General features: G+C 47.5%; 1 protein-coding gene across 1 annotated transcript in view; it reads left to right on the top strand.

Moving 5' to 3' along the window:
* LOC144093690 (nephrin-like) overlaps window positions 1-12732 on the top strand; it is a 327305-nt gene that overhangs the window by 291688 nt on the left and 22885 nt on the right. Inside the window, 5 exon segments of the mRNA XM_077627281.1 lie at window positions 4247-4334; window positions 4803-4939; window positions 9544-9697; window positions 9839-9897; window positions 11181-11427. Coding sequence (XP_077483407.1) covers window positions 4247-4334; window positions 4803-4939; window positions 9544-9697; window positions 9839-9897; window positions 11181-11427 — 685 coding nt within the window.

The raw sequence follows: 12732 nt of genomic DNA, 5'->3' as shown, positions 1-12732 counted from the left end.
CCGAGCAACAAACACAGCCCCAATCAGAGGAGCATCTCCGGTTGGGCTGAAAACCGTTCCTTGAAGTCTGCTCCCAGACTAAGTGCGTTGTACCTCGCCTTCCGCTGGAAGGCAAAGACAGACACCGGTAGTAGAAGCCACCTCTGATACGTCCCATGCCAGAGAGTGAGGCGGAGGGGGAAAGGAGAGAGGAGAGGAAGGGGGGGACGCAACAAGAGTGTCATGGCAGCAAATAAATCACCCGAGGAAGCGAAAATTCTCGCTTTGTTCCGCGTGACAGTCCTCGCTCCACATTTTTTTCAAAGCCTTCTTCTCGTCTCTCAACTTTCGCTTGAAAGCGGCGACTGTCGCTCCCTCTGCGACAGACACTCTCAGTCCTTCTTCGTCCCGCAGACAAGCGAAAGGATGCCCCGGGGCTATCCTTTCGTGCCGCTCCCCAGGCCCGAGATAGGGCCCGGTGATAGGGACCGACCCTGCAGCGGTGCCCCTCTTTTCGCATCTTGCAGCTGATTTCACCCGCGTCGAGGAGCTCCTCCGAGAGCCTCTTTCCTTTTCTTTCTTTCCTCTTTCTTTCTTTCTTTCTTTCTTTCTTTCTTTCTTTCTTCTTTCTTTCTTTCTTTCTTTCTTTCTTTCTTTCTTTCTTTCTTTCTTTCTTTCTTTCTTCTTTCTTTCTTTCTTTCTTTCTTTCTTCTTTCTTTCTTTCTTCTTTATTTCTTTCTTTAATTTCCTCTTCTCTCCCACGCACAATGCATCTCTGCGCGCCACCCTTGGTCCTCTGACACGCTCCCTCTCTTTCCCTCTTTTCCTGGGGAGGAGGCCTGGAGAGCGCGAGCCGCCGAGAAGTCGCCACGCTTGATTTGTCCAAGCGCGCTCCGGTTCCGACGCGCATTCCGCGTGCTGCGTCAGGGTGCTGCCCGTGCGTGCGTGTGTGTGTGTGTGTGTGTAGGTATTAAGCGCCCGGGGCTGGGCCGGGCCCTGGCGCGAAGAGCTGCTCCAAGTGAAGGGGCGGGCCGCTGGAAGGACGCATCCAGGCAGGCGTCTGTTCGCCTCGCTCCAAGATGGAACGGCGGCGAGAAATCAGAACGGAGAGCGCACCACGGTCCGGACTCGAGAGCGTGGAGCAACCCAGCGCACCGCGGCGTGCAGCTCTTCCTCTGCTCATTCCGTCTAAAAAAAAATGAGTCAAGAAACAAAAAAAAAGAAACAGTAGGCGCGAACGGGAGCAGGAAGGGAGGAAACTGGCCGCCCAAGCGCGCGCAGACCTGGAAGGGGACAAGAAAAACAAAGAAAGCCAAGAACGAGGGGACGTAGTAGATCGAGATGAGACGACGAGGGAGGAGGGGGTGGAAGCACGGCGGCGCGCGCGCCGATTGGATGACCGAGCGCCGTCGCAACACTGCGCCGGCCGAGGACGACTACTCCTCTTCGCGTGCTCGCCTCTCGTCGGTTCGCTCCCATTAAAATCTCATCAAGAAGCGACATCCAGAAAACGACGGGGAAAATGGACAAATCGAGAGCGGAAGCTGCAACAATCGCCTCGAGGGGTAGTGCGCTGCGCGCGCGCGCCTCTTTCGCTGCTGCTGCTTCGGGCCTTTCCTGTCCACATTTTGCGTCCCGGCTTTTTATGTTTGCGCGCGGTTTAGTTTTCTCCGTCTACGGGTAATACTTTCTCTTCATCTCGCCTTCCTGACCGTTCTTTCTCTTTTTTTTTATCTCGAGTTCCCTTTTCTTTTTTTCATCGCACGAGGTGCAGCTCCGAGGCGTAGCGCGGCAGAGGCGAACGACGAGACGTTTATATCTCTCCCCGGTTCCTCTGTCCCTCCCGCTAAATATAATGTCCCTGCAGTTCAGTGCGCCTTTGTGAAATCACCACGCTGCGATGACTACGTTAAAGTTGGGAAAGGAAAGAAGCTCGGCGCACACACAAAGAGAAATTAGAAGCAAAAGAACAAGCGGGGCTAAACGAGCTCGAAAGACAATAACGGGCAGCTACTGTCTAGTCGTCGCAGAGGGGGACGCCAACGAAGCATGAAGCGAGGGATGGAGCTCGCTGTCGCCGTAGTCGATGCGCAACGATATAATATTTTCCCGGCCAAGTGAGCGTCCCACCAAGTCCATTGAGTCACGATTGAAATCAGAGACGTGATTCTTAAAACGTTTATGCTCGGGGATGAAGCGCTGGTCGAAATCATACACCCACTGCAATGTTAAACTGCAGAAGGAGTGTTCCTTTCAGTGCCAAGAATAATTCGTAGTTGTTGCTTGCGCAGGGTTCACGTTTAGGTCCCGTGCTAGAGTGCATGTGCTGCGGTAAGGTAAGAGCTCTGGTGTTTAATGACGTGGTCACACAGGTACAGGAGCACAGCGCAGCTTGAGCCAAATTTACTATTTATACCGCGCGACTTTGCGTAAATACATACTGAGGTGTCTTCCCAGCTGAAAATAGAATATTTGATTTTCAAGAGACAGATGAAAAATAAGGGTGCCATTAAACCAGTTGGTAGAGATGATGACTGTAGCACGGATAATTTTTCTTGACCTTGAATTGCATTGGCATTAAGTGCCAGGTCACTTTGAGTGTATTGAAGCTAGGATTCCGGCAGACACTTAAAGGTGCCCATAGTTGGAAAAACAATCTCCAAAGGAATCGCTTGTAAACTTTCGATCTGTTCTATCACGTATTTCATATTGACCAGCATTTCACTTAAGTAAAAAAAAAAGTAATGTTTTATCCTCCTTCAGTGGCAGCACCACACAAAAAAATTCCGACTTTACATCCTTGCTATCGCTCAATGCTGTGTTATTTTTCTTTTTCCGTTACGTTGTATTCAGCTACCAAAACAACGACTTCCTGACATTTTGCTTATCAGTATCTGTCCTCACTTTTCACTCCTCCCTTCTCCTTTTCTTTTTCCGGAGCATGAAAAATAGTAGGAGGAAAACTGAGAAACTGAGAAAAAGCCAAGCAAAAGTTCAAGCGCACCTTGCCTGCATTTTAACAAAACGACCAACTCAATACATTCCAAACAAACTGCGAAAGCTTCGACTCAACACGATAACCCCGACGACGTCGAGGGAAGCGCCATCTAGGGACGAGCCAACGCGGCGTGTGCTCACCTTGCAGCCGCCGTCGGCACGCTGTCGCGACGCATCACATATGCATGGCGCGCCGACATGACGGAAACTAATGTCCACCCCCTCGCTGTTCCATCGAAGCGGCGCGACAGCGCAGCGGGCAAAAGTGAAGACAGCAGAGACAAGCGCAGCGAGCGCCAAAAGATCGCGCCGTCGCCTCCGCTTGGCCCAGATTGGAAACCAGAGCGCGACCCGCCGCTGGCTCTTCTAATGGCCCTGCCGCGGCGCGCAATCCATCTATGCCAGCGGCTCTTTTACTATTCAAACTGCGCCTCGCCTCGGTTGCAATCAGGAAGAGAACAAGATGAATCGAAGACAGCTTTTTTGGAGCCGATGGTCGCACGCTGCCGGCACGAGAGCCGCCGTATGGCCTCGGGCAAGCCTGGACTCGCGACTCATCCTCCCCCCCCTCCCTTCCCCCTCGCTCGCAAACTCCAGCCGCTCTCCTTTTAGAAAACGATAGCAACGTCGGCAGTGCTGCCAGTGAAATTTCATTTCTCTGAGTGCGCTCACACACATACGCAAGGGCAAGCCGGATTCGCGGCGACGCGCTGATATTTTACATCCTTGGCGGCGGGCTCTTTGGACCCGGGCTGTTGACCTATTGCGGGACTTTTTCGAGCCGTTCTCGCCGCCTCTTTTATTCTTATCCCATTCCTTCTGTTTTTTCTCGCGCTCGCTGCCTCTTTGACAAGTGACGCTAAGTGCACCGCGCTTTTCAGACGTATGTTTGAAGTCGTACGTCCAATGCATTAAGCACGTGTTTCCCTCTTCGTCCTTTTTCCTTTCCTTTTTCTTTTTTTTTTGCCTTCAAGTTTTTTTTGCTTGTCTACTTTGTATCGCGGACTTTTCCGACACAAAGAGGGGCCCTGGCTCCTGATTTGAACCACTTAAAAGATCGCAACGCTCATCTTCGCGTGGCAAGCTCCTCTGGGCACATTTAACCCTTTAAATACAAACGTGCTCAACGTTTTTGTACGTGGGTAAACACTGCATAGAATTAGGCGTCTTTTAAGCTATTCTGGCCCTTTTCATTCGGCAGCATTTCATTGCTGCTTTCTGCATGATGGTTCTAACGGCGGGCTTGTTTATCGCCGTCATTGTTTTGCAGGAAAGAAACATGAAGATGTTTTCCTGCTACGCCTACAATGAGGCGCTACAAAACACGGTCGTGGAGACTGCCGCCGTCAGTATTCTGTGTAAGTAGCACATCGCTGTCGTGCTTCGCACTTATTTAGAGCCGGTGAGCGGGGTTCTCTAAATACCGAAATCTGAGCTTAATGTCAGTTCTCCCTCTATGTTCGTTAGCTCTCTGCACATTCAGTCGCGAAACTAATTTTGAAGTTCTGTTCGAGCTTGTTTCTTTCTTTCCTAATATTTCAAGTTTTTCTGATTCCAAGTCTCGATACGGCGATTTTATTAGCAGTAGAAGTAATGAATGATCTAATTTCAAGCTTTCGCCAAGTCCAGTTTATCTATGATAAACGTAAACCCACATCTTATTATTTATAAAGTACTTTCTTAAACATTTAACGTGTAATTTCAGTTCTACTGGACGTTCTGGACACGCGTACAACCTTAGCGAATAATCAGCTATGGTTTGCATCGCAGTTGATTATTCAAAGCACACAAGAAAAATATATATGTATATACATTCGTATTCCCAGACGCCCCGGACGAACCTCGATTATTTGGGTACACCGAAGGAACTCCGATTCGTGCCAAGACACTGCAACACATCACCTGCGTCACCAACGGAGGGAATCCACTGCCCACCGTTCGCTGGTTCAAAGGAACTCAAAGGGTGAGCTTCCGCTCTTTCGTTCAATCAAATCATTTGTATCGTACAAAAATCAACTTACTTGTGCAAGAATCTTTGAAAGAAATACTGTTCACGTAGATGATAGCACATTTGAAAGCCACGGTACGAGCCCCCATGCTGTATGATGTGGCTTCTCATATATACTTGGACAAGGGTGTTGAATTCACAGTGACCGATGCAGAAAATGGAGCACAAATGACCTAAACACAAGTATCATACGTAGGCCTCTTATCGGATACACTTTTCGGGGCATTGTTAAAAGCGTCTTCCTCAAGACCACGAAACTACCAGCTCAGTAATGTTTCTGAAATTGAACAGGTCTCGCGTTTCTTTTTCTTTCTTTTCTTTGGGAAATGGGGTAGTAGATAGCCCTTAATGATACTACTCTCAAGAAGAGACTGAGGCGCTTGGTGGTATTCAGTTATCTTTCTTCCCGAGATAAATAAAAGAAAAGGGCCATTCCCCATTACGCGCTCGGCTCAACCGTTGTCCTTTCGATCGATGCGGCAATTGTAAGCGGAGCGTAAGTTGATCTGGAAAGCGTGCTTCTCCGCAATAACAGTGTTAGTGAGGAGTAGCCTGCCTCACTACCTGCCACACCCACATTGTTGGTTCTTTTTTCTCGTTTTTTTTTTCCTTTCCATTTAGACCAAACACACACTCCGTATTTCTTGCGCGCAGGGACAGGAAAACCACTACAATATCGAGGTTGGGCTTTCCGCCTCATTTTCAAAAACTGCAACATAATATCTGTTCAACGTATCGAATTTTATCCGGTCTCGGTAAAAAGCAAAGCGCTACAAGATTCTCCCAACATATCCAGCGCTAGCAACCGTATTCGCTACTTAACAGTGCCAGTGTTTTGCTCTGTTCGCTTGCGAACTGTGCAGTTCTGTGCGTCATCGCCCTTTGTAACTTTTTTTACGCATGAGACAATAAGGTTTCATTCTTTATTTTATTTTTCTTTTAGTTTCATTTTTTCTCCGTCATATTTGACGCACTCTGAGCGCGTTGGCAGTGGTTGCGTGCGCTTTTCCACCTGAATTATTTTCTGTACCGCTGACAGACGCTAAACTCACCCCACGTTGAATGAAGCGGAAGTCGGGTAACATTACATTCAGGAATAACAGCAGAACCGGGTTCACTGCTCGCTTGATTTCTTTCCTCAGTAAAAAAAAAAGCAAGACATCTTTATGAATCAACACAGAGATCGAGGCAGGATAGCAGCCGCCAATGCGTTTTGCATTTTACCACGTTCCTTATCGTTTCTTAGGTTTGTGCCCCAAGCACACCTAGGCTGTAATACTTCTGCCCAGCTTTTTGGTTTTTTAGTGTTTTTGCCTGATTTTATGCCGGCCCCTCGGTTTCTGCTACGTTTATTCTAGCTTTACCGTGCGTGCCTGTCCTCCGTTTTACGACAAGAGCAACTCGTTTTTTTTTTTTTTTTACGAGCATGCATATGAGAGTGCGCACACATAAAGCAAGAAGAGAAAACTGACAGAAAGCTGTAAAATGGACTCCAGTGATCAAAGCCTTGGCTTTTATTTAAGCGCTTTCGTACTCTTACTCATCGTGAGACCACCAGCCCTGCAAAGGATAAAGAAATAAAGAGCGGTGATAAATAAAAAAAAAACAGTACGCCAGGTAATTTACAAGAAAATCATTCGGAGCCGAGAAAACTGAAGACACGAGAAGCGCGAAGCGGCAGGGAAACGGGACCTGAGAGAAATAAGCGGTTTTGACCACGGCGCGTATTCAAATGAGAAGCAATTTCTGCTGGTTTCGCTTTGAGCTTCAACCTGCCGCGGCTCCTGCGTCTCCGGACGGAGCTTATACATTTACTTCCCCGCTCACGTGTCCTCGATTTCGCGCGCATGAATGGAGCGAAGAGTTTGAATTACCTTCCACTGCGGAGAGCCTTGCGAGCAGAACGAGACGTGTTTCGAAAGATTCTAGTAATAACCTGTGACCGCTTCGACGAAAGGTTAGAGAATAAATTTAGCCGGAGCTCACTTTTATAACGGCACGAAGTTGGGATCGAGCTGTGGACACGATTTATAGCATGCACTGACCCCGGGACGCAAATCACGTAGCAATGCATCCGCGTCGAAGTTTTTTTTTTTTGTTTCTACGGACTTGTCTCGGTAACGCTCAGCTTCTGAGCGCTAGATGGGGAGTGTCCCAAGCAGCACAGGTAATTGGTCCAATACTGCAATCGTATTGGCAAAGGCCTGCCCTATAAAGGACCAGGATGGAACTATCCTCTTGCAATACTGGGCCGATTACCTGTGTTGTTTGCGGTACTGCTAATGTGTTACTGTTATAGAGGATAACGAGTTCGCCGATATTCTCAGACTGCAGCGCTATACCCAAAAGAAGAGACGCCGTTAAGAAGTAATACAGGTATCCTTTAATGCGTTATATTTTTGTTTTATGCTCCCTCTATCTTTTCAAGTTCATATAACACAATGTAATGAGCTGCTGAGACCTTCTTTTTACGTTGGAACAAAACAAAGATGTTTGCATAATTATACACGCGCAGAGATTGTTCCAAGTGGCACTTTCGTTGTGAACATGTATTGAACGTCCTCAAACCGGGCCGAAAACGATGAAGTAGCTGCGTCATTTCATGGCTTTATCGTTTTCTGACTTTGAAGGCATATAGGGATTGTTACCAGCGAACGCGTAATAATACCCCCCCCCCCCCCCCTCTCAAAGAAAGCACTACTTAAAACTGAAATAAAACATTGGCGCAGAGAAGCTAGCTACTGTATCTTACAGCGAATACTTATTCCTTTTTATATACACGTTTATAATGTTTAAAATGAAGAAACTTGATATTTTTGTCCCAAGAAAAACGCAAAGAACAACAGCGGGTATGGCTCATGGCTCAATATATTTGCACTGTCTTCGTTTAGTGCAACTTTATTTTTTTCCCCGGATAACACTTCTTGCAACCTTTAAACGAAGAATGACAGATTGACAAAGCGCAGTCTCAAACAGGGCGGGTGAAACTGAGGTTGCGTTTTGTGAGGGACGAAAAAGAAACCTTCTTAAAAGGGTAACAATCTCATTTCCTCCACTGAAATCGATGCGCTGCCTTTGTGTCCATCCTGCTTTAGATGCTATCTACCATTGTTTTCCGATACAGTGTTTTTAAGTCTACGCCGCGCTCCATTTCGATGTGCTTTCTGTTTGTGACTCTCCCCCCCCCTTCCTCTTCGTCATCTGTTTGCAATACTCTTTTTGTTTTTCTTGTCACCTTCATCAGCTAACAGAAAGAAAAAGATAAATTTGAGGGCGCAGCCTAAAAGTGGCTTTCCAAAGATGTGCTGTTTGTGATTTTTACCTGCTTTCAAATCAAATGGAAATTGAAAGAATGACAGTGTCTCTTTCATTCCGCTGGCCGTTTCGAAGCTACAAAATGTATCGCTAGCTTGACGCCGATTCCTGTGAAAGCTTGAAAGCCGTACGCCCTTAAAAGGACAAAATAATGAAATCGGTCGTCCCCATTTATGGCTCCAACTCTCACTTGGTTGATTGCGCGGCTCTCAAGTCCTATCTCGGAACGCAAGGAAAAGTAATTCGATAAAACGAATCTTCGTCGTTGGGCGCTTTCCTTTCAGGACGGTGAGCGCGGTGTGGAGGGAGCTGACATCGAGATCAATACCGCCTGTTTAGCGAGATTGGCCGCAAGTTTTCGCCGCTTTGTGCCCTTGGTTGATAGCCTTAGACGACCCTACATGACAGACGGTGCCAGGTTTTTAAAACCGCACGAGAGCCTTGGGCGGCATTACTGTGCAGGAATGGCGGAGTGAAGGTAGCATCTCAGAAATAGACCACTAACGCAGTCTCCTTTGAAAAGAAAACGAGAAAAAAAAAGATGCACTCATGACATTCATCTTCTCGCCTTCCATGCCGTCACAGTTTTGCTCCGTTTCTTTTCTTGTTAAAAGCTACTGTGCGCATGCGTCCCCTGCTGCCGTTCTGGTTGATTAATTCAAATATTTGTTACTTCTGGACCTAGGATAGCTGTCACTCCCCTGCCCTAAATTTTGCGCATGGTCACTGTAATGGTCATGCAGGTTCTCGGCCTTCCTCAATATGTACATTTGCTTCATTTTCTATTAGTTGCACACGTTGCGCTCACCAACAGGCACTTTGTGTTTCGACGGACATTGAATGTATCGGGGCGAGAATGGGTACAACTGATTACTATTAATATTATTATTTTTATTTTAGCAACCATGTACGCTCATTGTACGCCTCATTCCTAAATGCATCAAGTTACAATTATTTGCGGTGGGAATATGCTTCCGTTGCCAGGAGTGAGCATTCTGTTTATTACGTAATTGAAATATATCCCCAGCTTGGACAGCATACCCTGCCCCTAAAAGTCAGTGCACTGGAGGACATTTTACGCCCTTTTTACACCCATACAGACATGATCGTGTTTAGAGTATACAGAGGAAAGATGTACTCGCAAAAGAAGAAAGCATACCGCCTGCACTTCAAAATAACGAAAATATAAATAAAAGTTGAGCCGTAAATTCTCGCTGACTATGCTTCTGCGACGCTCCGCCCAGGTGAACTCCACCTCGAAAGCCAACGGCAATTCGGTGACCTCCGAAGTGGCGATCGTTGCCCAAGACTCCGACAATGGGGCCGAATATCGCTGCGAGGCGTCCAACCCGGCAACGAAGAAAGCCCTTACGAAGAGCATCAAGCTCACGGTTCACTGTGAGTGCTGCCTCCAACCCCCTCTCCCTCAGTTCCTCCCATTCATTTGGACCGTAACGAGTCAGTGTAAAGCTGGTGGTTCGTACGGCCCAGACATTTTGTCTAAATAGCGAGATTAACTACGTGCCGCTTTTCATGCAGTTCCACCGCCCGCTGTGACTATCAAGACGAAACCACGCAAGCCAAGGTCTGGCCAGAAGGTAAGCACTAGAACTGAGTGCGCTTCACTTCTTTCCTCCTCTCTCTCTTTCTCTCCCTCGCGCGCGCTCCGGCTGTTTTTAAGAGCGGTTGCTTGTCATGATCACGCTAGTAATGATGACACACATCAACGAAAATAAATACAAACGACGTGCATTGCCGCTTCCATGGCATGTATATTGGAGGAAAACCAGTTGTGGTGAGAAGAAATGCACAGTAACTGCTACAGCACTCGGTGGACACCTCAACCGAGCCGTGAGGAAGTGAAAGGGAAGAAGCGAGAAAGAGGCGTCGTGTAGTGGAGGGCTCGAAATTAATTTAGACCCCCTGGGGTCCTTTAACGTGCGTTGACGTCACACAGCAAATGGGCGTCTTTTTTCATTTCGCCTCCATCGAAACGAAAGGCGTCAAAACGCGCATCAGGAATGGAATCCGCGCCCTCGGGATGGGGCTGTGCGGCCCAACACCACGGGTGTTTTGTGTGCGCCACTGTCGCAGAAAGGAGTGGGGACCAGGTACCGGGAGTGAATGAATTAAAACTATGGAGGCACTCAAGCTCCGCCTTAACGGTATGACACGAGAGCGTTAATGGCTATTTTCGAATTTCTTTCTTGATTAGTGCCTCTTTCTAATTGAACAAACACATAGCATACATAAGTAGGCATATTAGACCACGTGATACAACACAAGACGTACAAGGTCAGTGTGCTGTTCCAAGCAAGTCGAACGAACGTGTCAAAGTGGCCTAGGACGCACACAGCAAGCCGAACGGCGCAGTTTTTGTCGAAATAGGCAATAAAACAAAGTTTCTAAATGACCTCGGGTAAGCGTGTCTGCCTCACAACCCAAGGTCATAGGTTCGATTCACAGGCATTTGCCTCAATTTTCTTCTCGGCGTAATTGATCTTTTTGCATCCTTCTAAGTGGCAATGACATTTCAGTCATGCTACGACCTCATAGCCACAATTCAACTCCAGTTTTAATCGTTTCGATTACACAGCATAGCGTGTGACGTCAGAACCCTCTCGACCAATCCTGAATTAGTGTGACAATGCCCGCGGCTTCTTCTCCGAACGTCTTTTCTAACGCTGTCGCGTTAAAAAGGGCGGTACGGTGGGTAAGTCGAAGCGGTCGCACGTGTCACGTTCATAAAGTCGCGCCTGTCGCTTACTTCGTTCAACGCGACAGAATCGACATTACAACATTTTTTTTCTTTTCTCAAAACTAGAGCTCGCTGGCTAGCTTTCCGCGGGCGTTAAAACCCACGCGCGCGTTCTCTGTCCAGCTGACGCTGACGTGCGAGACCGGCTCGAGCAACCCGGCGTCCGTGATCACGTGGTGGAAGGACGGTCTGCAGCTGTCCGGATCGACCGACGAGCCGCCCGTGGACGCGCCGTACGGCGGCAAGGCCTCTAAGAGCGTCCTCGTGGTTAACGTCACCGCCGGCGACAACGAGGCCAGCTACATGTGCCAGGCTACAAACAAGGAGCTCGAGCTCAGCGTGCACGACTCGGTCTTCCTCGACGTCACGTGTAAGTGGATGTAGCCGCACACCCGTCAAGAAGATCTCCGCTGTCTCTGAATTTTCTCGCGCCTCGTCAGGGGCACAGTTGATACAAGAGAGATCTCAGGGGCCATTCCTTATAATGAATTCGAACGTTAAATATGACTTTTTTTTTATTCAAGCTGGTAGCAGCCAGTGCGATTGTCGGTCTATCCTCGCTGCTGTCCTACTTGGAAGTTTGGATACCACTTTTTAATAAATGGGAAGCTTGAAAATTATGCACGCTGTACCACATTGTAAGCTGCTGTTTGCGCAGTACTCGCCAGGCACTTTTGACTTCGGGATGCCCCCAACTTTCATCGTTTTTCAGCAACGCAAGGAACAAAGGACGAGACAAGTGCACAGAGACGGCGCTGACTGTGCACTTGTTTCGTCCTTTGTCCCCTGCGCTGCTAAAAAACAATGTCACACCAACTTGGCCAAGCTTCTACAGTATATGCGCCCCAACTTTCGGTTGCAAGCAAACTAAAAGTAAAATTTACATAAACAGTGAGTACGGTTATACAGAAGAGCTCCCCGCAGTGGTACAATGACGTGAATGCTACCACAGCGTGACGTTGAATTTCACATAGATTTCCAGCTTTTTGTTTACTTTCCAAATTTCCCACTGTAGGGAGTGTTTTTTTTTTCGCCTTCATTTTTCTCACAGGGGAATGCTTGCGACTGTTCACGCATTATTTAACAGTAAGCAATTGTATTTCCAGTCAGCCGCACCATTATACGCGTTGTGAAACATTATCTCTTCCTTAAAACAAGCTGAGAGGAAAGAAAAGACCTTTCTGCATACACTTTCAAGAAATCTTGCATTTAAGAGGGGTATTATTTTCATTATTAACTCGGTTGGCTTGAAGCTCAGCCAGTACTCTATAGCCTTATAGCTTTCTTCAGCAAGTGCGTTATTTGCCCCTAATGCCTTGCCTTGTTATTGATTTAGTCAAAAGTTTTGACTAGAAATTCTCTCTACTGGCAATGGTTACGAGCAAGGTAATTGGCATGTTAAAATTTGGCTTGTCGGCGCTTGTGCCGTCTTGTTATCATTGTATTTCCTTCGTCTTAACTACGCTTTCAAAATTCTGTACGCATACTCAAACAAAGTGGTCCCAATGGTGTAATACCGCATTCAGGAGTTAAACTGGCTACTCGGTCTCCTTTTTGGCAAGTGCTGTTACAGTCACAGCGGACATAAGACACAGCGGAATGGGCAGGAGTGAGTATGCCGTAATACATTCGTGCGCTGTTTCAGTCCATGCTTTTAAAAATGCAAACCAAGTAG

Source organism: Amblyomma americanum, chromosome 6, assembly GCF_052857255.1.
Source record: "Amblyomma americanum isolate KBUSLIRL-KWMA chromosome 6, ASM5285725v1, whole genome shotgun sequence".
Lineage (NCBI taxonomy): Eukaryota > Metazoa > Arthropoda > Arachnida > Ixodida > Ixodidae > Amblyomma > Amblyomma americanum.
Note: the sequence above shows the minus strand (reverse complement) of the source record. Positions and strands in the feature narration are given on the sequence as shown.